Source organism: Phoca vitulina, unplaced genomic scaffold (genome assembly GCF_004348235.1).
Source record: "Phoca vitulina isolate PV1807 unplaced genomic scaffold, GSC_HSeal_1.0 scaffold37, whole genome shotgun sequence".
Taxonomy (NCBI): domain Eukaryota; kingdom Metazoa; phylum Chordata; class Mammalia; order Carnivora; family Phocidae; genus Phoca; species Phoca vitulina.
Genome location: NW_022589740.1, coordinates 16,743,461 through 16,771,416, shown reverse-complemented (window position 1 = coordinate 16,771,416; position 27,956 = coordinate 16,743,461). Strand labels below are relative to the sequence as shown.

Sequence of the window (27,956 nt, the reverse complement as noted above, 5' to 3'; positions counted from 1 at the left end):
GGAATAGAAGACTTGAATTAACACTATAATCCAACTAGACCTAACAGACATCTATACAGAGAACATTTAATTCAACAACAGGAAACTACTTATTTTCCTCAAGTGCACACAGAATACTTTCTAGGACAGACCATGTATTAGGCCCTAAAACATGTCTTAATAAATATAAAAATACTGAAACTTATAAAGTATGTTTTACTGGCCACACAGAATAAAATTGGAAATTTGTAAGAGAAGGAAATTTGGGCAATTCACAAATTTGTGAGAACTGAACAGCAGAAGGTCCAAGAAAAATAACCAAGGAAAGTAACTACTTTGAGACAAATGAAAACAAACACAACATACCAAAACTTATGGGATATGGCAAAGAAAGTGTTCACAGAGTGATTTATAGCTGTGAATACCTAACACTTAAAAAGAAGAAAGATCCCAAATCAATAATCTAAATTTACACCTTCAGAAACTGGAGAAAGAAAAGGAAACGATACCCAAAGCAGACAGAAGGAAGGAAATAAGAAAAATTAGGGCAGAAAAGAAAATCAGAGCAGAGATAAATAGAAAAACAATGGAGGGGATCAATGAAACAAAAAATTGGTTCTCTGACAGTGTCAATGAAAATGGCAAAGAAAAAAAAAGAGAGAAGACTTCGACTGAAGAAACAACCTGATTAAGACTTCTACCAAATAAAGAGACTGAAGTAGTAATCAAAAAACTTACCAGAAATAAAAGTCAAATCCAAATGGCTTCACTGATGAATTTTAACAAATGTTTAAAGAAAAATTAATGTAATTCCTCCACAAACTCTTCCCAAAAAATGAAGAGAAGGGAACACTTCCTCATCATTCTATGCAGACAATATTACCCTAATACCCAAACCAGGCAAAGACCACAAAAAACTACAGACCAATGTCCCTTGTGAATACATATGCAAAAAAACCTCAACAAAACGTTAGTAAACTAAGTCTAGCAGCACATAAAAAAGATTATATACCATGACCAAGTGGGATTTATTCCAGGTAGGCAATGTTGGTTCAACATATGGAAATCAATTAATGCAATATACTATATTAATAAAAGAACAGAAAAAACAAACAATGCCAATTTAATTAATACAGGAAAAGCATCTGACAAAACCCAACATCCTTTCATGATACAGGCACTCAAACGCAAAACAGAAAGGAACTTCTTCAACCTGATAAAGGATATCTCCAAAAAAAGCCATGGCTCTTATCATAATTAATGGTTTAAGACTGAAAGCTTTCTCCCCTAAAATCAGGAGCAAGATAGGCATGACTGCTTTTGGTACTTCTATTCAACATTGTACTAGAGTTCTAGCCAAGATAATTAAGCAAGAAGAAACAAATGGCATTTAGATTGGAAAGGAAGAACTAAAACTTTTGTATATACAAAATCATGCCATCTGAAAATAAAACCTTAAGGAATCTAACTATTAGAGCTAACAAACAAGTTTGGTAAGGTTGCAGAATAAAAGTTCAATATACAAAAACTAGTATTTCTATATACTAGCAATACACAATCCAAAAATGAAATTAAAACAATTCCATTTATAATAGACCAAAGATAATACTTAGAAATAAATTTAAGACATGAATACTGAAAACTATAAAACATCATTGAAAAAAAATTAAAGACCCAAATTAATGGACAGACATCCATTTTCATTCATTGGGAGACTTAATATTGTTAAGATGGCAATAATCTCCAAACTTATCTTGATTCAATACAAACACTATTCAAAATTCCCACTGTCCTTTTTTGTAGAAATTAACTGATCCTAAAGTCATATAATTCAAGTGATTCAGAGAATATCTAAACAATCTTGAAAAAGAAGAAAGAGGACTCACACTGACTGATATTAAAGCTTACTACACAGCTACAGAAATCAAAACAATGTGTATTGGATTAAGGATAAACATACAGATCAATAGGATAAAACGGAGAAATCTAGAAAAAAATTCAAATTAATAGTCACTTGATTTTGGAAGAGACTAGGAAGACCATTCTGTAGGGAAAATGCAGTCCTTTTGACAAATGGTGCTGGGACAACTACATTTGCACATGCAAAAGAGTAAGTATGGACCCAACCTCTCCAACCTCTCATTGCATACAAAATTTAAAAATTAAAATGAATCAAAGACCTGAACTTAAGGGCTAAAACTGTAACTCAGTTTTAGATGTAAATCTTCATGACTTTAGAGTAAGTAATGCTTTCTTAGGTATGACAGCAAAAGCACAAGCAACCAAAGATAAAGATACATCAGACTTCATCAAAAGGCACTAGCAAAAAAGCTAAAAGACAATACACAAATAGGAGAAAAGGGCGTCTAGTTTCCAGAATATATAAAGAACTCTTACAATTCAACAGCAAAAAGATAATCAGCCCAATAAACATAAAAGGATCTGAATAGACATTTTGCCAGGAAAGATATATAAATGACCAATAAGCAAAATGAAATGAGTGCTCTACATCATTCAGAAATGCAAATCAAAGCCACACTGAGATATTACTTCACCCAACAGATTAGCTATTAAAAAAAAAAAGCAAAATGGAAAATAACTAGTATTAGAGAGAATGCAGAGAAAATGGAAACTTCTAAATTTTTGGTGGGGATATAAAATAGTATAGCTGCTGTGGAAAACAATTGGGCAATTGTTCAGAAAGTTAAACATATAGGTTACCAAACTCACCGAGCAGAGCAATTCTCCTTCTAAAGAAAAACTGACAAGAACTGAAAGCATATGTCCACATAAAAACTTAAACATTGTTTTTAGCATCATTGTTCATAACAAAGACTAAAAACAACCTAAATACCCGTCAGCTAATGAACAGATAACCAAAGGTCGTCTATCCACAGAATGGAGTATTATTTAGCCATAAAAAGGAATGAAGGTCCCATTTATTCTACAACATGGATGAACCTTGAAAACATCATAATGCTAGAAAAGGCCACACATCATATGATCGCATTTATTTGAAATGTCCGAAATAGGTCAATCTACAGACAGAAAGTAGAATAGTAGTTGCTACTGGCTGAGAGGAAAAGACATGGTGAGTAACTGCTGACAAGCACAGGGCTTTCTCTACAGTGAAAATGTTCTGGAATTAGATAGTGCTGACAGCTGTACGATCTTGTGAATGCTAAAACCTACCAAAATGCACTTTAAAACAGCGATTTCTTATAGCATATGAATTCTATCTCAATTTTAAATAGACTATAATAAGGTGTTTAAAGGAGCATTAAAGATTTCAGGGGTCTGAGGGAGGGAGGTAGATGAGTTGTGAAAGGGCAATGTGAATTATTTGTGTGGTGCTGGAACTGTTTAGTATCTGGACTGGTGGATACGTGAACATGCACAGGTAATGAAATTGTATGGGATGAGAGCATATACATGCCAATGAGTGCAAATCAAAGTGGGGAAATCTGAATAAATTCGATAGATTGTATCAACGTCAATATTGGGTTGTGATATTATACTATGGTTATGCAAAATGTTCTTAGTCTGAAATCTGAGTAAAACCTATGTAAGTGATCTCGATGGTGGTTCCTGAAGAAATCAGGCTAGATCCCTGAACTTCTTTTTATTATTATTATTATGTTATGTTAATCACCATACATTACATCATTAGTTTTTGATGTAGTGTCCATGATTCATTGTTTGCATATAACACCCAGTGCTCCATGCAGAACGTGCCCTCTTTAATACCCATCACCAGGCTAATCCATCCCCTCTAGAACTCTCAGTTTGTTTTTCAGAGTCCATAGTCTCTCATGGTTCATCTCCCCCTCCAATTTCCCCCCCCTTCATTTTTCCCCTCCTGCTATCTTCTTCTTCTTTAACATATAATGTACTATTTGTTTCAGAGATACAGGTCTGTGATTCAACAGTCTTAGACAATTCACAGTGCTCACCATAGCACATACACTCCCCAATGTCAATCACCCAGGCACCCCATCCCTCCCACCCCCACCACTCCAGCAACCCTCAGTTTGTTTCCTGAGATTAAGAATTCCTCATATCAGTGAGGTCATATGATACATGTCTTTCTCTGATTGACTTATTTCGCTCAGCATAATACCCTCCAGTTCCATCCATGTCGTTGCAAATGGCAAGATTTTATTCCTTTCGATGGCTGCATAATATTCCATTGTATATATATATACCACCTCTTCTTTACCCATTCATCTGTCGATGGACATCTTGACTCTTTCCACAATTTGGATATTGTGGACATTGCTGCTATAAACATTGGGGTGCACGTACCCCTTCAGATCCCTACATGTGTATCTTTGGGGTAAATACCCAGTAGTGCAATTGCTGGATCGTATGGTAGCTCTATTTTCAATTTTTTGAGGAACCTCCATACTGTCTTCCAGAGTGGGGCTGCACCAGCTTGCATTCCCACCAACAGTGTAGGAGGGTTCCCCTTTCTCCGCATCCCTGCCAACATCTGTCCTTTCCTGACTTGCTAATTTTAGCCATTCTGACTGGTGTGAGGTGATATCTCACTGAGGTTTTGATTTGGATTTCCCTGATGCCGAGAGACGTGGACCACTTTTTCATGTGTCTGTTGGCCATTTGGATGTCTTCTTTGGAAAAATGTCTGTTCATGTCTTCTGCCCATTTGTTGATTGGATTATTTGTTCTTTGGGTGTTGAGTTTGATAAGTTCTTCAGAGATTTCGGATACTAGCCCTTTATCTGATATGTCATTTGCAAATATCTTCTCCCATTCTGTTGGTTTGTCTTTTGGTTTTGTTGACTGTTTCTTTTGCTGTGCAAAAGCTTTTTATCTTGATGAAGTCCCAATAGTTCATTTTTGCCCTTGCTTCCCCTGCCTTTGGCAATGTTTCTTGGAAGAAGTTGTTTCGGCTGAGGTCGAAGAGGTTCTCCTTTAGGATTTTGATGGACTCCTGTCTCACATTTAGGTCTTTCAACCATTTGGAGTCTATTTTTGTGTGTGGTGTAAGGAAATGGTCCAGTTTCATTCTTCTGCATGTGGCTGTCCAATTTTCCCAACACCATTTGTTGAAGAGACTGTCTTTTTGCCATTGCACATTCTTTCCTGCTTTGTCGAAGATCAGTTGACCATAGAGTTGAGGGTCCATTTCTGGGCTCTCTGTTCTGTTCCATTGATCTATGTGTCCGCTTTTGTGCCAGTACCATACTGTCTTGATGATGACAGCTTTGTAATAGAGCTTGAAGTCCGGAATTGTGATGCCGCCAGCTTTGCTTTTCTTTTTCAACATTCCTCTGGCTATTCAGGGACTTTTCTGATTCCATACAAATTTTAGGATTATTTGTTCCATTTCTTTGAAAAAAGTGGATGGTATTTTGATAGGGATTGCACTGAATGTGTAGATTGCTCTAGGTAGCACTGACATCTTCACAATATTTGGTCTTCCAATCCATGAGCATGGAACGTTTTTCCATTTCTTTGTGTCTTCCTCAATTTCTTTCATGAATGTTTTATAGTTTTCTGAGTACAGATTCTTTGCCTCTTTGGTTAATTTCTAGGTATCTTATGGTTTGGGGTGCAACTGTAAATGGGATCGACTCGTTAATTTCTCTTTCTTCTGTCTTGTTGGTGTATAGGAATGCCACTGATTTCTGTGCATTGATTTTATATCCTGCCACTTGACAAAATTCCTGTATGAGTTCTAGGAGTTTTGGGGTGGAGTCTTTTGGGTTTTCCACATAAAGTATCATATCATCGGCAAACAGTGAGAGTTTGACTTCCTCCTTGCCGATTTGGATGCCTTTTATTTCTTTTTGTTGTCTGATTGCTGTGGCTAGGACTTCTAATACTATGTTGAATAGCAGTGTTGAAGTGGACATCCCTGACGTGTTCCTGACCTCAGGGGGAAAGCTCTCAGTTCTTCCCCATTGAGAATGATATTCGCTGTGGGTTTTTCATAGATGGCTTTTATGATATTGAGGTATGTACCCTCTATGCCTATACTCTGAAGAGTTTTGATCAAGAAAGGATGCTGTACTTTGTCAAATGCTTTTTCTGCATCTATTGAGAGGATCATATGGTTCTTGTTCTTTCTTTTATTAATGTATTGTATCACACTGATTGATTTGCAGATGTTGAACCAACCTTGCAGCCCAGGGATAAATCCCACTTGGTCGTGGTGAATAATCCTTTTAATGTACTGTTGGATCCTATTGGCTAGTATTTTGGTGAGAATTTTTGCATCCATGTTCATCAAGGATATTGGTCTGTAATTCTCCTTTTTGATGGGGTCTTTGTCTGGTTTGGAGATCAAGGTAATGGTGGCCTCATAAAACGAGTTTGGAAGTTTTCCTTCCATTTCTATTTTTTGGAACAGTTTCAGAAGAATCGGTATTAATTCTTCTTTAAATGTTTGGTAGAATTCCCCTGGGAAGTCATCTGGCCCTGGGCTCTTGTTTGTTGGGAGATTTTTGATGACTGCTTCAATTTCCTTAGTGGTTATACGTCTGTTCAGGTTTTCTATTTCTTCCTGGTTCAGTTTTGGTAGTTGATACATCTCTAGGAATGCATCCATTTCTTCCAGATTATCTAATTTGCTGGCATATAGTTGCTCATATGTTCTTATAATTGTATTTCTTTGGTGTTGGTTGTGATCTCTCCTCTTTCATTCATGATTTTGTTTATTTGGGTCATTTCTCTTTTCTTTTGATAAGTCTGGCCAGGGGTTTATCAATCTTATTCTTTCAAAGAACCAGCTCCTAGTTTCGTTGATCTGTTCTACTGTTCTTTTGGTTTCTATTTCATTGATTTCTGCTCTGATCTTTATTATTTCTCTTCTCCTGCTGGGTGTAGGCTTTATTTGCTGTTCTTTCTCCAGCTCCTTTAGGTGTAGGGTTAGGTTGTGTATTTGAGACCTTTCTTGTTTCTTGAGAAAGGCTTGTATTGCTATATACTTTCCTCTTAGGACTGCCTTTGCTGCATCCCAAAGATTTTGAACAGTTATGTTTTCATTTTCATTGGTTTCCATGAATTTTTTAAAATTCTTCTTTAATTTCCTGGTTGACCCATTCATTCTTTAGTAGGATGCTCTTTAACCTCCATGTATTTGAGTTCTTTCCGATTTTCCTCTTGTGATTGAGTTCTAGTTTCAAAGCATTGTGGTCTGAAAATAGGCAGGGAATGATCCCAATCTTTTGGTACCGGTTGAGTCCTGATTTGTGACCTAGGATGTGATCTATTCTGGAGAATGTTCTATGGGCACTAGAGAAGAATGTGTATTCTGTTGCTTTGGGATGGAATGTTCTGAATATATCTGTGAAGTCCATTTGGTCCAGTGTGTCATTTAAACTATTTCCTTGTTGATCTTTTGCTTAGATGATCTGTCCATTTCAGTGAGGGGGGTGTTAAAGTCCCCTACTATTATTGTATTGTTGTCGATGTTTTTCTTTGCTTTTGTTATTAATTGGCTTATATAACTGGCTACTCCCATGTTAGGGGCATAGATATTTACAATTGTTAGATCTTCTTGGTGGATAGACCCTTTAAGTAAGATATAGTGTCCTTCATCATCTCTTATTACAGTCTTTGGTTTAAAATCTATTTGTCTGGTGTAAGGATTGCCACTCCAGCTTTCTTTTAGTGTCCATTAGCGTGGTAAATGGTTTTCCACCCCCTCACTTTCAATCTGGGGGTGTCTTTGGGTCTAAAATGAGTCTCTTGAAGACAGCATATCAATGGGTCTTGTTTTTTTAACCAATCTGATAGCCTGTGTCTTTTGATTGGGGCATTTAGCCCATTTACATTTAGGGTAACTATTGAAAGATAGGAATTTAGTGCCATTGTATTGCCTGTAAGGTGACTGTTACTGTATATTGTCTGTGTTCCTTTCTGGTCTATGTTGCTTTTAGGCTCTCTCTCTTTGCTTAGAGGACCCCTTTCAATATTTCTTGTAGGGCTGGTTTTGTGTTTGCAAATTCCTTTAGATTTTGTTTGTCCTGGAAGTTTTTTATCTCTCCTTCTATTTTCAATGACAGCCTAGCTGGATATAGTATTCTTGGCTGCATATTTTTCTCATTTAGTGCTCTGAATAGATCATGGCAGTCCTTTCTGGCCTGCCAGGTCTCTGTGATTATGTCTGTTGCCAATCTAATGTTTCTACCATTGTAGATTACAGATCTCATCTCCCGAGCTGCTTGCAGGATTTTCTCTGTCTTTGAGACTCATAAGTTTTACTATTAGATGTCGGGGTGTTGACCCATTTTTATTGATTTTGAGCTGGGTTCTCTGTGCCTCCTGGATTTTGATGCCTGTATCCTTCCCCAGATTAGGGAAGTTCTCTGCTATGATTTGCTCCAATATACCTTCTGCCCCTCTCTCTCTCTTTCTTCTTCTGGGATCCCAATTATTCTAATGTTTCGTCTTATGGTATCACTTATCTCTCGAATTCTGCCCTCATGATCCAGTAGTTGTTTATCTTATTCTCAGCTTCTTTATTTTCCATCATTTGGTCTTCTGTATCACTAATTCTCTCTTCTGCCTCATTTATCCTTATTTAGGCAGTTAGAGCCTCCATTTTTCATTGCACCTCATTATTAGCCTTTTTGATTTCAACTTGGTTAGATTTTAGTTATTTCTCCAGAAAGTGTTTCTCTAATAACTTCCATGCTTTTTTCAAGCCCAGCTAGTATCTTTAAAATCATCATTCTGAACTCTAGTTACAACATCTTACTAATGTCTGTACTGATTAGGTCCCTGGCAGTTGGTACTGCCTCTTGTTCTTTTTGTTGAGGTGATTTTTTCCGTCTTGTCATTTTATCTTCTAGAAAGTGGTCGCTTTTCTGTTCAGAGAGTTGTTGCTATTCTTTTCTTCGATCTCCTGTTGAGTTCGTAGGTGTTCAGAATGGTTTGATCCCTATCCAGATGAATTCCTGGGACCAGACGAAATCCAGATCTCCTACTCCTCCGCCATCTTGCTCCTCCCCCCCTAGATCCCTGAACTTATGAATGTCATTTAATATGGTAAAGTCTCTGAGGATGTGACTAACTGAAGGACTCTGAAATGAGGTGATAATCCTGGAATATGTAGGTGGGCTCTAAAAGCTACCACAAGTGTCCTCATAGGAGAGATTCAGAGGGAGACCAGGCCTACAGAGCAGAAGGTGATGTGAAGATGAAGGCAGAGCTTGGAATGACGTGGCCATAAGCCACCAGAAGCAGGAGGAGGCAAGAGGCAAATTCTACCCTCCCAAGGGATTGCAGCCTTGCTGCCACCCTGATTTCTGACTTTTGGCCTCCAGATCCGTAAGAGGATGAAGTTTTAGCGTGCAGGCCACCGAGTTCATGGTAATTTGTTACAGCAGCCATAGGGACACAACACACTGTACAAGGGATCTCTCTACATTATTTCCAACAACTGCATGTGACTCTACAATTATCTCAATTAAAAAAAATAAACAACCTACCACAGGTCAAGCAATATTCTAAGTGCTCTGGAAATAGACAAGAGCTACTGCATTCACAGAACTTACTAATTCTAGCAGGAGAGACAAGCAAGGTAAAATATATAGTGTATTAAGTAGTGAAAAAAGCTAAAGAGAAAGAAAAATCAAGGAAGGAAGGGAGATATGAAGTATTTGGGGCAGGACAGGGGCTAAAATCAAATTTTAGGGTGGCTGTGGAAGGCCTCACTAAGAAGATAGCTGATGAATATAGGAAGCAACCATACACCAGAAAGAGTATTTCCAGCAAAGGTAAGGAGTGGGTACAATACCTATTTTAAGTTCCATATCTATTTTTCAAATCAAACTTATAATACTCTCACTAAGATGAATGGGGAAGTGGGGATTTCTCTTTCCTCTTATCAGAATAAACTGAGATTGTCTGTTTCTTAGCTTTGGGAACACCACCTTCTTGATTATACCCCTTACTTTAATGGCCATTCCTTTTCAGTTTCCATTGCTGGGTCCTCTTTATTTTCCCAACTTCTCAGTGTTGGTGGACCTGGGGGCCAAGTCCTTGGATCTATTTTTTTTCCTCTTTCTTAGTCTCATTCCCTAAGTGATCGCATTCAATCCCATGGCTTTAAACACCCTGTTATAAGCTCGCACATTTCAAATTTTTAACTCTAGCTTGCACCTTCCTCTTGAACTTCAGACTCCTATACTCAGCAATTACTTGATGTCCCCATTTGGATGTCTAAGAGATAGTTTAGACTTAATATGTTCAAAACAAAACTTCTAATTCCCTCCTTCCCTAAATGGAATGACAATACGATATTTCCAGTATTTCAGAAAAAACTTTAGAATTATCCATGATGATTCTCTTTAATTTGTGACATCCAATTTATTAAGTAATCCTGTTGTCACTACATTCAAAATACAAATAGAACATGACCCCTTCTTACCAATGTCTAGCCTACATGGGTCTCATCACCACTACCTCTCACCTCGATTATTGCAAAGGCTTCTTTCGTGTTCCCCTGTGGCTTCCCTGGTCCCCCTATGATTTCTTCTCAATATATACAGCAGCCAGCTCACATCATTCTTCTTGTCCAAAACCTTCTAATGGTTTCTTGTCTTAAGAAAAAGCCAAAGTCCTTAACAGTGGTTTACCAAGCCCATATGATCTGATCCCCTGCTCATTCTCCACTATCATCTTTTCCAACTCTCTCCTCTGGGTACACTGGTCTTGCTATTTCTCAAGTATACTCCTGCATCAGAGGCTTTTTACTTGCTATTCCTACTGCCTGGGACATTCTTCTCACATGGCTCACTCCCTTACTTCCTTCTGGGCTCTTCTCTAGTTTAATCTTACCAGTAAAGCTGCCTTGAATGTCTTATATACAAGATAGCAACTTTCCTCCTCACCACTTTGGATGTTATGTTTCATGCTGCTTTATTTTTCTTCATAGAATTTTTCACCATTTAGCATATCATATTTATCAGTTTACCTATTTTTGTTTACTGCTCTCCCAAGAGAATGTAAGCTGTATGTGGACAGGAGCTTTGCCAATCGTGTTTGTTTCTGGTTCCTTACGTGATTAAAAGAGTGTCTAGTTGGGGTGCCTGAGTGGCTCAGTTGGTTAAACATCTGCCTTCGGCTCAGGTCATGATCCTGGGATCCTGGGGTCCTGGGATCGAGCCAAGCATCGGGCTCACTGCTCAGCAGAGAGCCTGCTTCTCCCTCTCCCTCTGCCTGCCACTCTATCTGTGCTCTCTCTCTGTCAAATAAATAAATAAAATCTTTAAAAAAAAAAAAGTGTCTAGTTGATACACGTCTTATGTAGAATACAGAGCATATCCCCTTCGTAAATAATACATGAAAATGCTTAATGCCAATTATTCACTTCTCAAATTGCAACTTATTATTTTTAATATTTTGGTTTCAATCTTGATTTTATACAGTTCAATTAGATTTATTCACCCATTTATATTCTTATATATTATTCTCATAGCCCATTTTTCCTTTCTGGTTTTATTTTTATCTTATTTTTTTAAGATTTTATTTATTTATTTGACAGAGAGAGAGAGAGAGAGAGAGTACAAGCAGGGAGAGTGGAAGGGAGAGGGAGAAGCAGGCTCCCACTGAGCAGAGAGCCCAACGTGGGGCTTGATCCCAGGATGCTGGGATCATGACCTGAGCAGAAGGTAGACACTTAACCAACTGAGCCACCCAGGCACCCCCTTTCTGGTTTTAATATCCTTCTTCACAAGTACATCTTTAATAGTTCTTAGTCTTATTTTTATTGAAAATGTTTTAGTTTGCCATTAATCCTTAAAGGTAATGCAGCTCAGTACAGATTATAAAGTTTTAGAAAAATGTAAGGTTATTTTAGCAACTCTGGGCATATACTTGCATAGCTCTCTCTAGATCTTGAATTACTTATGTTTCATTGAGTTTTGAGCTTCTCTGATGACAAGTAAACAAATTCTATTTGTGAATTTAAAGTTACATGTAGAAGAGATTGAACCTTTTTCCCCCACCTTAACTCTAAATTAGAAAACCGGAAACACCCAATTAAAGCAATATGAAATACTGACTTGAGGGAAGCAGCTCATATGATGACATTACTTAACTCTATAAAGCAGGAAGGAAGGAATATATTAGGGAGATGTCGACCCACCTAACTTTCTAAGTTAGGTCCCATTAGCATGAATTTAATCAACTGTTGTATGTGTTACAAATCTCTAGAGCAGAGATAACAATAATGTAACTATCAGGACGCCTGGGTGGTTCAGTCAGTTAAGCGGCTGCCTTCGGCTCAGGTCATGATCCCGGGGTCCTGGGATCGAGTCCCACATCGTGCTCCTTGGTCAGCAGGGAGCCTGCTTCTCCTTCTGCCTCTGCCTCTCCCCCTGCTTGTGCTCTGTCTCTCTCTCTCTCTCTCTGACAAATAAAATCTTTAAACAAAACAAAAAACAATAGTGCAACTATCAAATTTCAATCCTAAGCTCAATTTAACTTGGAAGAAGAGAGAGCATTTTTTTTTTTTTAAAAGATTTTATTTATTTATTTGACAGAGACACAGCGAGAGAGGGAACACAAGCAGGGTGAGTGGGAGAGGGAGAAGCAGGCTTCCCGTTGAGTAGGGAGCCCGATGTGGGGCTCAATCCCAGGACCCTGGGATCATGACCTGAGCCGAAGGCAGACGCTTAACAACTGAGCCACCCAGGTGCCCCGAGGGAGCATGTTTTAAAATTATTTGCACAAATGAAGAGAAATAGAGGAAATAGATGTTAATAGTTTCATAACAAAGTAAGATCATAAAGGGAGGGGAACACAAGCTGAGTTTGAACCAGGAATATAAAATGTCCTTCTTTACTTCTTAATTATATTTGCTAATTTTATAACTCATGGGGGTGTGTGTGTGTGTATATATGCAGCATTACATTATTATATATGTGGACAGCATTACATATATATATTATATGTACATTATATATATGGCATTACATTATTATAATGTACTTATAATAAGTAAGTAAAAGCTTGCTTAACTTGCCAAGCCTTTCCTGCCAAGGCTGCTGGGAATGAACGACCAATAAAGGAGAGCTCTGTAATGTTGAAATGATACAAAGGAAACAACTTAAAAGGGAATTAGGAAGATGATACATAACTTACCATATTATAAGGTTCAAAACTAAGGGCCTTAAGTCAAACAGCTGATTTATTTTATTTCTCAGTTTTAAGCATTTTACTCGTATCTTCCACCAAAGAGAACTTACCTTTTTATTCCCTGAAATGTACTGCTGGCCATGTCTATGATGCCTCCCGTTGGCCTTGCCACTGCTCCAACTAAACCTTTCCCAACACCTTTAAAGAAACCAGCTGCTCCTTCTTTTTGAGCTCCTAGAAAGAAAAAAAGACAAAGGTTTAGGCAAGTGGATCAAGAACGAAAACAGAATCAATTTGTGAAAGACCTGGTAATATAGATCACCCAAAGGAATATACTTGCCTTTGATTGGTTTTGTAACAATTCCTGTTATGCCACTTACAAAACCCTAGAGGAAAAGCACAATCGAAAATTTATACTTTGACATGATGTTAAAGAACCAAGTCTGGCTTACAAAAAAATAGAGAGTTCTGCTTTCTAGATACCGTAAGAATCTAGAAAGCACTGAAACAGAAATACATCTAGAAATACATTGCCTAATTATCTTAGCTAAAGAGAATGCTTTAGAGGCTACTGACATTTTATATAGGACACAACTCACTGCTCCTCCAATATCGAAATAATGCTTGAAGGAATGCAAGTTAAATGTCTATTTTCTTATTTGAAGAATGTAGCTTTAAAAGATATTCCCTGAGGAGTGCCTGGGTGGCTCAGTCGGTTAAGTGTCTGCCTTCGGCTCAGGTCCTGGGACTGAGCCCCGGGTCGGGCTCCCTGCTCAGTAGGAAGTCTGCCTGTCCCTCTCCCTCTGCCCCTCCCTCCTGCTCATGCTCTCTCTCGCTCTCTCTCTCAAATAAATAAAATCTTAAAAAAAAAAAAAAAAAAAGATAATCCCTGATGGGTTCACGACCCTGGGAAATTTCTTACAGACACTAAGCCTTTTCCTCCACGAGTGATGCCTTCTCTGAGACCAGCTGGTTGCTTATTCATGGCCTCTCTTCTCTTCTGTTGATAGTCTTCATCCAGAGTCATGGCTGCCACCCCCTTAGCCATAGCACTGGTGATCTTGGAGGCAGCACCAGCTAATCCACCTAGCAGAAATGGCAATTATTTTTAGTAAAAGCAAAGGTATGATTACTTTCTAGCATAGTCATACCTGGTAGGCATTCTCTTTCTTACCAACAGCTCCACCAACCAGTGCCTTCAGTCCTAATGCCATCCCCTCCACAAACTCTTCGGGACCCTGGATGGCTCCCTAAAGGGTCAAATAATAATAACAAGGTTACATTTTCTTTTAAAGGTGAACTTACTGATATAAATGAAGAAAGCAGTAGTGACAAAAATAAAAATATCCCAGACGCAGTGACACCAGCAAAAACCTTCACATGAACAAAATTCTCAGAGATACTTCACGACATTGAAAGTACAAAGAATAAGTTGATCCAAACTCAGGAACAGGACTATTCACCAGTGTGTACAAAACATGTCTGCTCCAAACTGTAAGTTACAGGATGAGAACATAAGCACAAACTACTCTTGATAATTTTTGTAAAAGAAATAACTGCACTTTAATTCTTAATATTTCTTACGTTTTAAATTATACCATACAATGTAAGTAACAGTTTTACTTTTTCATTACCCTCTACATTTAAAAGTCAAAGTAGGAGAGATTTGAATATTTTAACAGAAAATGTTAAGGGACACAAAACAATCATAATTTTTGCAAATGGTTAAGACTGCTTTGCACAGTGTCTGCCTGCAGTTATTTTTACTGTCCCACACAACAGTGCAAAGCAAGACTGCCTGCCCAGGGTGATCTTACTTCTACTGCAGAAAAAGTTTACCCACCTTTAATATTCCAACAGAATACTTAAATTTCAGTATATCTTAGTATAAAGTCTTAAGTTTAAATTTTGAGGGAAAAGGTTAAAATTTCCCTCCAAATTTCTCAAAACCTTTTAACCATTCTCTGCTGCAAAATCACATTCTTTTGTTGTGTCTCCCAAAATCTGTTTACACCTACGTTTTAAGTTAACAATTTGGAATGCGTTATCTGTTCAAAAGTATTAGTGATATATTACACAATGCAAGAATATGTATTTTATTACCTGGTAAGGTTCATAAAAAAATGCTTCCACACCTTCAGAAAATTCTCTAATCAAGCCAAAGGGATTTCCCAAAACTTCAAGTCCAAGAATGAGTACATACATTTGCTTAATGGCCTAAAAATGAAATACAAACATTAATCAATTTAGTCAATCAGAAAAAAATTTCAATATTCAGTACACACATCCAGTTTTTTTTTTAGGCTAACATCCTTATCACCAATTTCAACACCTACACCATATCAGCCTATTTATCACTAGTTTTGTTTTAGATTTTTTTTTTTTTAATTTGACAGAGAGACACACAGTGAGAGAGGGAACACAAGCAGGGGGAGTGGGAGAGGGAGAAGCAGGCTTCCTGCAGAGCCGGGAATCCGATGCGGGACTCGATCCCAGGACCCTGGGACCAGGACCTGAGCCGAAGGCAGACACTTAACGACTGAGCCACCCAGGCGCTCACTAGTTTTGTTTTTAAAAAGTTATTTGGTGTTAGAGTATTAGAAATAATATGACATATTTACATAAAGCTTTAGAATACTCAAAATGCTTTCACTTTTACAACTATGTGTGACAGTTGTTATTACCACCATCATTTTATAGACTGGAGAAACATACAGGTCAAATGATGCCCAGGGTCACATAGTAGGTAAATAGCAACACTGGAATCCAAACCCAGACACCTTGCATCAGGCTTAGTGTTCTGTCCACTACAAAACAGCTGTCTCAGACACTCTATAAGTTATATCCTAAGATACTGGAGTCTTGCTAAAGGTGGGAAAAAAAATCCATTAAAATAACATATCTGACTCAACAACATAATTACATTAAAAACAGCCTGTATTCATTAGTTACTAATAGTTTCCCTTGAAACTATTTTTTTGAAGTAAGTTTGGTGCATTAGTCAATATTTTATTTAAAGATACTTGTTTAAGTCCACACATACCCAGAAAACATTTCTGTCCGTGGCTAAAAAACAGAAAGGCAAAAAACTGAAATGGTGGCATGGCTCAATTTCTTTCTCAATTCTGAGAAAAAGAAATTTTTAAGATTTTGAAAATGGTTATTCACTTTCTCATCAAATCTACATTATACATGTACAGACACAGTTTCAATATATCAATCTGTCCCTTTAAAAAATAAATCTCAGACAAACCTGTTTTGAATAGTGTCTTATTACTTCAGACTGTAGTTCAGATGCTGTATGGAACTGATAGTTCAGTTCAAAAAATGCAAGCCTGAAAAACACATAAATATGTGTGAGGGTGTGGGTAGAAGGAGAGGAAGAGGGAGAGAGGGGAAGAGAATTTTTTTAATATTCACGAATGGTTTCATTTTCTTTAGAATTTTTCTCTCAATCTTTCCTTTCCGTACATTTCCCAAGCCAATCAAAAAACATGCTCTTTTACATATGCGCATTCTGGTCAAAGAACCCTCTAAGACTCTCATGAGAGCTATGGATCTTATCCTCAGAAAAGCAACCAATATATACGTATTATTACATCCTTTAGCGGATTCAGAGACCCTCTGGATCTCACTCACAGACATGGACTGGATTTTTCAACTCTGCCCTGTCATGGCCCATACAGAAAATGTCGGGCATGCTGAGGTGAATGGAAGAGGCTGCTCAGGAACGGCCAGACTTCAGCTGCGGCAGATCCCGTCTGATCAGCTGACAGCTGAGGAACCAAGGTCGGTTGACTGCTAACCTATTCACAGCATATACGGATCCACTGCTTGGGAAGCTCTCTGTTAGCTGGTAAGACAGAAGCTGGATGAGAAATCTCATTCTATTCCCAACGTCTTCACACCTATGTTCTTTAATTTGACTGTTACCTAACTTTATCTAGATTTAGAGTTACATCCTACTGGACTCACTGATTCTTACTACGGTCCTTAATAACAATTCTGGGTGCTACCTGCAAAGGTCACTCTCATTTGAAGTCTCCATTCAGATACTCTAATAGCTTCCATTATGACTCACATTAAAATGTATATTCTTGGCTGTAACATTTAAACGAATTCCTTCACTTCCCCTATCATGTCATTCATTTTGTTCTAGTCACATATGTTTTGAAGAATCTCGATCCTAGAAGCCTTGAAGCCACATGGTTTAATCACCATACCTTTGGGCATACACAGCTTAGGAATCCTTCCGTAGGCCAGAAAGGCCTTATATGATGCACAAACTTGTATGGCCTCTCTCCCTCTTTCTTAAGGAAATTATTTAATAATAACCCCTATCTGTCTATGATCTCCAATATCCTTTACACACTTTTTCACTTGTAAAGTTTTTAGGTAAATATAAAATGGACTTTTCATCAATTTATAGATTTGAATATTAAACATACTTAAAAACTACATCTTGTACATCTGTAAGGGTGGCACCAATACTCTTCAGCAAAAGATTTAAAGAACGAACGGCCATCAGTCCTTCCTGTTGTTCTGAATCTTTAGCTTCTTCTCTGCCCGAACTCAGTGAAACACTTAAATGCAACTAAAGAGATAAAGAGATAAATATTTAAAGCACTATCTTCAAGATGACAATTTTAACTTTTAAAATTTAATCTTATTTTAAATTTACTACACCATAAGATTTCAAAGATACCTGGATTATGCTGAAATTATTAAGTGAAAAGTTACAAGAATTTAAAATTGAATACAGCTCTATTTAATTTTTAAATTCAGCAATATAAGCTAATACGGTATTTAGGTTCAATCCTTTTGGTAAAGCTATGAAAATAATAATTTTTATACATTTTTTAAAAATAATAATCTAGAACTTGAAGTTGTTGAAAATAACTCAAATAGTGTTTCAACTATTAGAATTAAGTTAACATGTCAAAATCAGTTAAAACAAACTTTCACATTTTTGTATTGTATGCATTTATGTATGTGTGTATATGTATGTACAGCTATACAATAATTTTCTTTAGTGTTATGTAATTCAGAAACTCTGTATTAAGAACTTATATTTAGTTCCATTCAGTCTTCACTTCTTAAATCAAGGTTACTTCATGAATTAATTTAAAACTTACAGACTATAGTTAGTAATATTGTAGTGCATTATTTGAAAGTTGCTAAGAGAATAAATAAATCTTAAAGTTCTCATCACAAGAAAAACTTTTTTTAACACTGTGTGGTGATGGATGGTAACTAACTTATTGTGGTGATCATTTCACAGTGTATACAAATATTAAATCATTACCTTATACATCTGAAACTAAGGTATATGTCAACTATACCAATAAACAGACACACACAAAATTTTGAAAACTGTCATTAAATACATTAACAGAAAACTAAGGTAACAAAATGTTAGCTCAAGATATAAACATATAAACACATGTTGTAGGTGGCTCCAATATTATTTCTATATAGTGAAAAACTGTTAGAAGTATAAATAAAAATTTCAAAGGATTATTCCTGCTACTTTATTTACAGAATTTATATACTATTAGAGAACATAATTTATACGCTCATCTCCCCAAACAGATCAAGTCAATTTGCTATTACCTAGATTATCGAGGATAATAAAAATGACTTCTATTTCCCCTACCTTGATAGGAGATATATGGAAGTATTCATAGAGACTGACTTGTGACGAATCTGCTAATGAAGCTGTTTTATATTCTTCTTGGAAAGCTTCTATATCTTTATGAAAAAGTTCAATCTATAAAGAAACAAAAAGTATTAACAACTTAAAGGATCTATCTGTATGAGGCATTTAAGTCAACAGCTCAGACACTGCAGAACACTCCCCTGTAACATCCATATTCAACACTGCTCATGACTAGAAAGTTATTGCATGAGAAGGGAACCTAACACCTGTTAGTAAAGCTTTGTCCCTAACTCACAAATTGATAAGCATATCTTCTTTGTTCCCATCTAATCCATTAAAAAACACGAAGCTTTTCTTCTTGGGACTACAGAGTTATCCCAAAAGGCTATGATAATCTAGTGCATCAACACTTTCTTAGGAATATTTGTTTCTTTAAATATAATCATAGTTCATTTGTAGCTTTTTAGTAAATACCTCGCTGACATCTACAGAGGCCCATGATATAATCAAAAAGGGGAAGGCACTGAAAATGATGTTGTATGAAGTGATGATTATGGCTTTCATTCTTGATAATCAACATTAATTCTCTTTTAAACACACATTTAAGTTACTTCTATATGTTGAGAAATGGCCCCAACATTCACATTTTTTTTTTTTTTTTAAAGATTTTATTTACTTATTTGACAGAGAGAGACAGCGAGAGAGGGAACACAAGCAGGGGGGTGGGAGAGGGAGAAGCAGGCTTCCCGCTGAACAGGGAGCCCGATGCGGGGCTTGATCCCAGGACGCCGGGATCATGACCTGAGCCGAAGGCAGACGCTTAACGACTGAGCCACCCAGGCGCCCCCCCAACATTCACATTTTGACCTATCATCAATAATATTAAAATGATAGCCTTATTAAAAGTATAGAATCTGGAAATTGACTTCTGGGACGACAGTGTGAAGGGTTCTTTAGACCAGCTCCCCAGTGAAACTGGTGAAATTAAAAAACATTTGGGTGCCTGGGTGGCTCAGTCGGTTAAGCATCTGACTCTTGGTTTTGGCTCAGGTCATGATCTCGGGGTCATGGGATGGAGCCCTGCATTAGGGTCCACACTCAGTGGGGAGTCTGCTTGAGATTCTCTCCCTCCCCCTTTGCCCCCCCTGCATGCTTGCTCTTTCTAAAATAAATAAATATTTAAAAAATTAAAATAAAAAAACATTTAAGGCCTCTATGAATGAACCTAATGGTATAAGCAAATAAAACATCTTCTCAAGAAAATCTACAAAAATTTGGTAAGAAAAGTGAATCTGTAAGTATTTGAACAAGGACCATTCTCTCAGATCCCCCTCCTAGTTCAACAAGCCATAACTCTACTCTAGACTGCTATACTCAAGAACACAAACCTCCCTCTCTGCCCAGTCTCCAGTCAGGAATACTTTCTTCCCGGGAGGCATAAGATGTCAGCATTTCTTATCCTGCCCCCAGTTACCAGCTGCTAACGCTACATTATGGGGGATGTGGGAGCTTCCATCCTGCTGCCCAGCCTCTACTCATGGGAACAAAGGCTCTAACTGGGTGTGATACCGATGAGAATACTGGGTTCTCATCCCTCTTGTTCCACCCACAGCTCTGAAGCTCTGGTTCAGATAGTTTTACCTGGGGGACAAGGAAACTTTGACTCCTATCTTTTCCCAAAGAAACTGCCTTCAACTGCAAGAGAGTGTGAAGAAGTTCAAGCCTGAGCTTTAGGAAACAGTGAATGTCATAGGGAAAGGTAACTATAAGGAAAATCATTGATTCAATGAAGATACAGGCTAAACTGTAGGTCTCTTAGTTTTCATGAGCAAAATGGGGAAAGAGACAGTTTAAAGGGGTCCCCCTGGGGCTAGAACAAATACCAAACACTGATCTCCAGATCAATTCCTTCAAAAAAGAAAAAAAAAAAAAGCCCAAGCAGAACAATTTATGGCCTAAGGTACTGTGAGAAAAAAAAATAAAGCAATCAGCCAGCGATTAGTGGAGCTCAATAGCTAGGCGTGGTTGTGAAAAGAGAGGAAGAGGGCCCCGCCCCAAAACCACTTATTCTAGGGTAAGGGTGGGTATCCCAGATCTTCACCTCTCTGAGGAGCAACACCAAAAGCTTAAGAATGCAGGAAAAGTCAGGGGTGTGGGTAGGATAGACTTCAATAAAAAAATCTAACCAGTCATAGAATGAACAAATAAGCTAATAACAGTAAGCTTTGGAGAGAGAGGAACCAGTAGCCAGTTTTTATAGTGTATCATCTAAATGTCCAGTTCCCAACCAAAAATGATGATATATGCAAAGACATAGGAATGTATGACCCATACACTGGGAAAAAACTAGGCAAAAGAAACTGCATGTGAGATGTGACCAGACTGGATTAAAAGAAAAATACTTCCAAGTAACCACTGTAAATATGTTCAAAGAACTAAAGAAAACCTGGGGTGCCTGGGGGGCTCAGACAGTTAAGCATCTGCCTTCGGCTCGGGTCATGGTCCCAGGGTCCTGGGATTGAGCCCCACATGGGGCTCCCTGCTCAGCGGGGAGTCTGCTTCTCCCTCTGCCTGTGCTGTTCCCCCTGCATGTGCTCTCTCATGCTCTCTACCAAATAAATAAATAAAATCTAAAGAACTAAAGAAAACCATATTTAGAAAAGTAAAAAATTATGATGACCATGTCTTATCAAACAGAATAATATATCAATACAGATGGAGAAAAATTATATATTAAAAAACCTATTAGAAATTCTGGAATTGAGAACTGTAACAGAAATGGAAGATTCACTAGAAGAACCTAACAGTGTATTTGAGCTGACAGAAGAAATATAAACACTTCACTATATGCTAAATTAAATGCATTGTTTCATCATGAACTTGAAGTGTTAAAGATTATGCAATCTGGAGAACAGAGGAAAAAGAGAGGAAAAATCAGCAGTCTCAGAAATGTGGTACACCATTAAGCATACTAACATATACAATATGGGAGTATCAGAAGGAGAAAAGAGAGAAAAAGTAGAAAAAATATGCGAAGAAATAATAGCTGAACACTTTCTAAATTCAATGAAAAACAGTAACATATCCAGGAGGCCAAATGAACTCCTAGTGCATAAATGGAAAGAGGTTCACAACAGATACATAACAGTTAAATTGCTGAAAGTCAAAGACAAGGAGAAAATCTTAAAAACAAGAAGAGAAAAGCAATTTATTACATACAAGAGGACCCTGATAAGATTAATAGTTGGGGTGCCTGGGTGGAACAGTCGGTCAAGCATCCTTAGATCTGGCAAAGGACTCTTAAAAATGACACCAAAAACATGAACAACTAAAAAGAATTTGGATTTCATTAACATTAAGCTTTTGTGCTTCAAAAGACATCAGGAAGTAAAACACAACACACAGAATGAGAGAAAATATTTGCAAATCATTTATCTGGTATGGGACTTGTATTCAGAATATTACAATTCAATAAAAAGGAGACAACCTTTTTAACAAAGGCAAAGGATCTGAACAGACATTTCTCTGTAGAAAATATGTAAGTGGTACATCAACACATCAAAAGATGACCAACATCATTACTCATCAGGTACAAGTAAATCAAAATCACAATGATATACTACTTCACACCCACTACGATGGCTAAAATCCAAAGGATAGACTAAAACAAGTGTTGATGATGATGCATTAAGAATCATACATTTTTTATGATTTCAAACTTCACAAATATTCATAGCAATATTATTCATAATAGCCAAAATGTGGAAATAGCCCAAACATCCCTAACTGATGAATGGATAAACAAAATGTGGCATATCCACAGAGTCCTGGATATACATAATATGGAATATATCCATAACAATAGAATATTAGTTGGCCATAAAAAGGAATGACGTACTGAAACATGCTACAACTTGAATGAACTCTGTAAACATTATGCTAAGTGTAAGAAGCCCATTAAAAAAACTACAAGTGGATGATTCCACATATCTAGAACAAGAAATCCTATAGACAAAGTACATTAGTGGTTGTATGGGACTGCGATGGTTTCTTTTTTGGGTGGATGAAAATATTCTGGAATGAGATAGTAATGATGGTTGTACAATTCTGTAAATATATTAAAAACCACTGAACTGTCCACCACAAATGATTAAAATGTATGATGTGTGAACTGTATTTCAATAAACTATTAAAAGAAAAAAAAAAGTTATTTGTCCTTGTCCTTATCCACATAATTTATACTATCTTCAGAATTCTTTTTATGAAGACAGCTGAAAAAGAGATCAGATCCGAGCTACCCTATCACTGTGATTTTACAGTCTTTCCATCAGTCACAAATAAGATACTACCTTTTATTTTTATCCCTTCTCTCACTGAATATTCTTGCCACACCCAAATTTCTAAGTTATTAATCAAAACAGAAGTAACTCAGGAAAATAAAATAGGAAAAAACAGTGATGTGAACCATGACTACTTCTCCCTACTACTGGCCTAAAACCTTTCCTATTTGCTAACTCACCTTCATAAGGCTATTTTAACTTGTCTTGCTTTCTTCATCTATAATCTGAAAATGGGATTTCTACCAATTTACCCACCATAGCAGCATAAGAAAAATTTAAAAACTTTATTTTTAAGATGGATCGAAACCATTTTAATATCTTTAAAAATTTATAATTCTTTTAGTCCTCCTCCTTCCCCAACCCTTCCCATCAATGCTATCATTCTGAATCTTACCTCAGTTTTTTCAGTCACTTCGGCTTCTGTCATAAGTTCTGCTAAAGCATAGACAAACCCAAGATCTAACCTGAGGTCCATTTCTTGGATCAACACCTTGAAATACCTATAATACAAAGTAGAAAACATTTAAAAACCATCGATTAAGTGCATTAAGAAAATCAGGTGGGAAAAAAAGCATTAGATAACTATTAGAATGTTGAAATTTAGGATTTTCTAAATGAACAAATAAAAATGTCATGGCAACATTGTTCATAATACCAACCAACTCAAAATGTGAAAATGCCTATGAAGAGAAAACTGGTAAGTAAACTGTGGTATATAGTCATAGAGCAGATTATTATACATTAGTGATAATAAACTCTAGCAAATACAGCAAAAATAATAAATTTTGGTAAAAAGTTGAATGAAAAAATCCAGTCCTAAAAGTACACACTCAGTTTAACAAAAAAAAAAAAAAAAAATTTTTTTTTAATTATGAAAAAAGGAAGACTAAGAAGGTACATATGTGGTAAACACATATGTGTTTAGGTACATATGTGGAATGAAATTATATTTTAAAACATAAGGGATGAAGTTAGTGTTTATTGTGGTTGACAGGGTGGAGAAAACAAGAAATAGGGGAGTAATACATCAATGGATGTTTCTGTCAATATTCTATTTCTTAGACTGGGTGGTGACAATTTTAAGATACCATTTTTTCTTGTTTCTAAAACAATATGCAGTAATTATAGAAAACTTAAATGAGAAAACAATAAATAAATAAAATACAAGTACATTTCATTCAGAGCCTTCTGACTCTTCAAGATTATAAAACAGATTTTCCTAATGATCTTCATAATTTAATATTTTGCATGTAAACCTTTGCCTCACCTGAAATCGATTCTTTAAAGAATATAATTAATTCACATATTTAAATCAAAACATTAAATAAATACACAGAAACATATTAAGACACTTACTTAATACGTGATATCTGGGAATGCCCTGCAGATCTCATGACAATACTGACATCTGTAAAGGGCTTTGGAGCTACAAAAGTTAATAAATATGATTAATCCCATGATGCTTTAAGCAAAAGATAAGCATTTTCTTGCAATTTAATACACATCACAATGGAGATTTACTAAATCATGAGTGTCAATTAAAATTACTATTTGTAAGATTGATTACAGTCTTATTTCAGACCCCAGGATGTTTTTTTTAAGTATCTGTATTCACTTTAAGGATAAATCCTTAAATTAGCAATTTTAAAGTAGAAGTATGCATTAGAATCACCAGGGAAACACTGTGAAAACACAGATTTCAGGGTCTTGTCCTGGGCTTCCAGGTAGAGGGGCTTGGGCATGTGCAATGGTGAACAGCTTCCAAGCAGATTATCAATACCGCCTTAGATAGTTCAGAGGCAGTGGTGTGGAGGTGGCGGGTGGGAAGCAAGGGGAGGAGGGAGGAAAGAGAAAGGGGAAGAGCGATAACAGAGAAAGAAGGAATACGAGGGAGAAGCAGAGGATGGAAGAATAGACTTGTCATTACACTCATCTGGAGAATACAGGACGTTTTCCATGGTTAGAAACCACTCTGAATTTGATTTTCTTCACAATTTATTCAAAGGTCCTAGTGGCTTTTAAATCAGGAATTTACAAATCAGTAATATTTCTAAAAATTTAAATATATATTCCTAATTAATCTTCTCCTCAGAATTCAATGTGTTGTTGACCTTAGTTGAGTACTTGTTCCTTTACAAGAGGTTTAATTTTCTAATGATCCCACAGAAACTAAACTTGAGAATGGTTTCGTGTTTTTATAATAAAATAAACCATACAGAGAATACAAACATTTTTATGGCCATCTAAAAATATAAACAAACCTGAATCCATGGTGACCGACTTGGGAGGTTTAATTGGATAAAACACAAATGGAAATATAGCACCATGTATCTGGTTTTGGATCTAAGAAAATAAAAACAGGTCAGTATATTAATATGTTAATTACAGAACCTGACTAGAATAACAGGATTTAATAAGTAGAAGGAATCAAGCAGTCTAGATCAACACTGAAACTGAAGTACTAGGTAAGAGAGACCATGGGAATACATTTGGTTTATTGCTATGTTCCTTATGAATACAATTTGACTATCTTTTCAGACTCACCTGTATTCTGTAAACTTGAATTCTAAATGATGACTGATGTGCAGATGTGCTATATTCTACTTTCAATGCTGGAAGATAATTTCTTCTTATAGCTATTACATGTGGCTGCAGAATTTTCATGTTAGTACCACTAGGTGTGAAGCAAACCTGAAAAATACCCCCCCCAGACTGTTGTATTTCTCTGTATTCATAATTAAAATTAGAAATTTGTACTGAAAACTTTAAAGATAATGTTAATTAAAACAGTAGTCTAAATAGTTGACTAGACTGGATCTTTACAATTTGACTAGGTTTAGACTGGATCTTTCCAATACAACTCACAAAAATGTTCATATAATCCTTATAGCTTAGTTGTATCGCTTTTTATATAAATTTACTAAAAAATAAAGTGGTAAAAGAAAAAATAAAAAGTAAAATAAGTAAAACAACATATTGGCTTCTTGTTAACTAAGGAATAGATCTCATTAGCATCTTAAGAGAAAGTCTGAGTTGTTAATACAGACAACTATTCCTTTAAAGTATTTTGTATAAAGTATATATGACAGAATTCATTGTTTTGTAAGGAAACCAGACTTTCTTAAAAGTTCACTAGTGATTCATCTAATTACAACAGGTAAAAATTAACACTTCACATCAGTACTTAAAAATATTACCGGAATGTTAGTGTCCAATTCAACAACCTTATCTTCTGAAGGTGAAGATTCAGTATATTCCTTAAATTCTTTCTCTAACTTCTCAGTGTGCTTTACACTCATTGGCTTCCATCTTGCCTTCTTCTTGGGCTTTGTCTCCCAAACCACATCAGAACTTATATATGAAAGCAAAAATCATGGTGCTAATTTATAAACATTTTCATTTTACCTGGTTTATTACATGAATTGCAAAACCTTCAGTAAAATTTTACAATATCCTCAGTTATATGCAAGTACACTACAGATTTAAAAATAAGAATTCAATCAATACTTAGACTTTTACCAGACACTATTTAGGTGGTAGAGATATTATCAGTAAACATCCTTGCCATCCTAGAGCTTTATTTTAGTGGAGTGACAGACGCATAAATAGTAAATATAATAAATTTGTATATTATAATATAGTTAAGAAGTGAAAATGCTTTTGAAAAAAGAAAAAGTAAGACAGGGTGAGTGATCTGGAGTACTGAGATATGCCAAGTGATGGGGGCTGCAGTACTGAAACAGAGTGCTCAGCCAGGGTGTCACTGACAAGACGAGACTTCAGCAACCTCACAGGAGAGAAGGGAAGTTACCCAGCAGACAAGAGAAAAGCATTCCTGGGACAGGGACTAGCTACAACAAAGACTCAAAAGCAGAGCACGCCTATAGTGTACAAAGAAGAGCAAGGAGGCAGGCAGGCCTGGAACACACTAAGAGTAGAAGATGAAGTAAGACAGACAGTGGGAAGCCAGATAATGTAAAGCCTTATAGAATATTGTAAAGACTGAGTTTTATTGTGAAATGAGGAATCACTGAAAGATGAGATCATCAACGTGATCTGACTTAAGCTTTATAAAGAATACACTGTGTTCTGGGAGAGAGGGGAAGGGGTGGGGATGAAGGTCAGAAGCAGGAAAACTGGTTAGGAGTTTAATGGAGTAAGTCAGGAGAAAAACGGTGATGGCTCTACCCAGGGTAGAACAGTGAGGCAGTAAAAAATGGTCAGACCTGTGTCTGTCTTGAAGACAGCACAGAACTTCTAGATGGATTAGATGTGGAGTGTGAGATAAAGAGAGGAATCAAAGATGATTCCAAAGCTTTTTGCCTGAGCAACCAGAAGGAGGGAGTTGTCGTTAACTCCAATGGGGAAGTAGGTTTTGTAGAAGGATATTAGGAACCAGGTTTTACGCATATGAAGTGTAAGACGTCTCTTAGATATAAGAGTAGATATTTTATGTAGGTGGTAGATATACAAGTGTGGAGTTCGGGACAAAGTTCTGGTTAAAGAAACATTTGCTAAATTTTTTTGGCATATATTGTGGTATTTGAAACAGAGAAGAGAAGAGGACTCAAGTCTGAGGGCTCCAGGGCACCCAGTATTAAGCAGCTGAGAAGTAGCCAAGGAACGAACACATAAAGTGGAGAATTCTGGGATAGAAAGAAAAACCAAGATGGTGAGGTATCCTGAAAGTCAAGGCAAAGAAAAACTATCAAGGAGGAAAAAAAAAAAAAAGACGGGATCTGTATAACTGCTGTAAACTTAAGCAACATGAGGACTGGTCTCTGGTGATCTTGACAAGACCAGTGTCATGGTGTGTTGACAGCAAACTCCTGCTGGAGTGGTTAAAGAAAGAATGGGTAAAATAA

The 27,956-nt window shown here is 36.6% G+C and overlaps 1 protein-coding gene across 3 annotated transcripts in view; it reads right to left on the bottom strand.

Annotated features, from left to right (window-relative positions):
- Window positions 1-27,956, bottom strand: part of VPS13A (vacuolar protein sorting 13 homolog A) — a 267,298-nt gene that overhangs the window by 24,365 nt on the left and 214,977 nt on the right. For all 3 annotated transcript variants that reach the window (XM_032427535.1, XM_032427534.1, XM_032427536.1), the window contains exons 55-67: window positions 26,289-26,442; window positions 25,636-25,782; window positions 25,353-25,434; window positions 24,448-24,517; window positions 23,486-23,591; window positions 18,749-18,862; window positions 17,541-17,686; window positions 16,346-16,427; window positions 15,196-15,309; window positions 14,267-14,342; window positions 14,015-14,178; window positions 13,433-13,478; window positions 13,203-13,326 (exon numbers count right to left, since the gene is read on the bottom strand). In XM_032427535.1, the coding sequence (XP_032283426.1) occupies window positions 13,203-13,326; window positions 13,433-13,478; window positions 14,015-14,178; window positions 14,267-14,342; window positions 15,196-15,309; window positions 16,346-16,427; window positions 17,541-17,686; window positions 18,749-18,862; window positions 23,486-23,591; window positions 24,448-24,517; window positions 25,353-25,434; window positions 25,636-25,782; window positions 26,289-26,442 (1,425 nt within the window). The remainder of the gene's footprint in view (window positions 1-13,202; window positions 13,327-13,432; window positions 13,479-14,014; window positions 14,179-14,266; window positions 14,343-15,195; window positions 15,310-16,345; window positions 16,428-17,540; window positions 17,687-18,748; window positions 18,863-23,485; window positions 23,592-24,447; window positions 24,518-25,352; window positions 25,435-25,635; window positions 25,783-26,288; window positions 26,443-27,956) is intronic.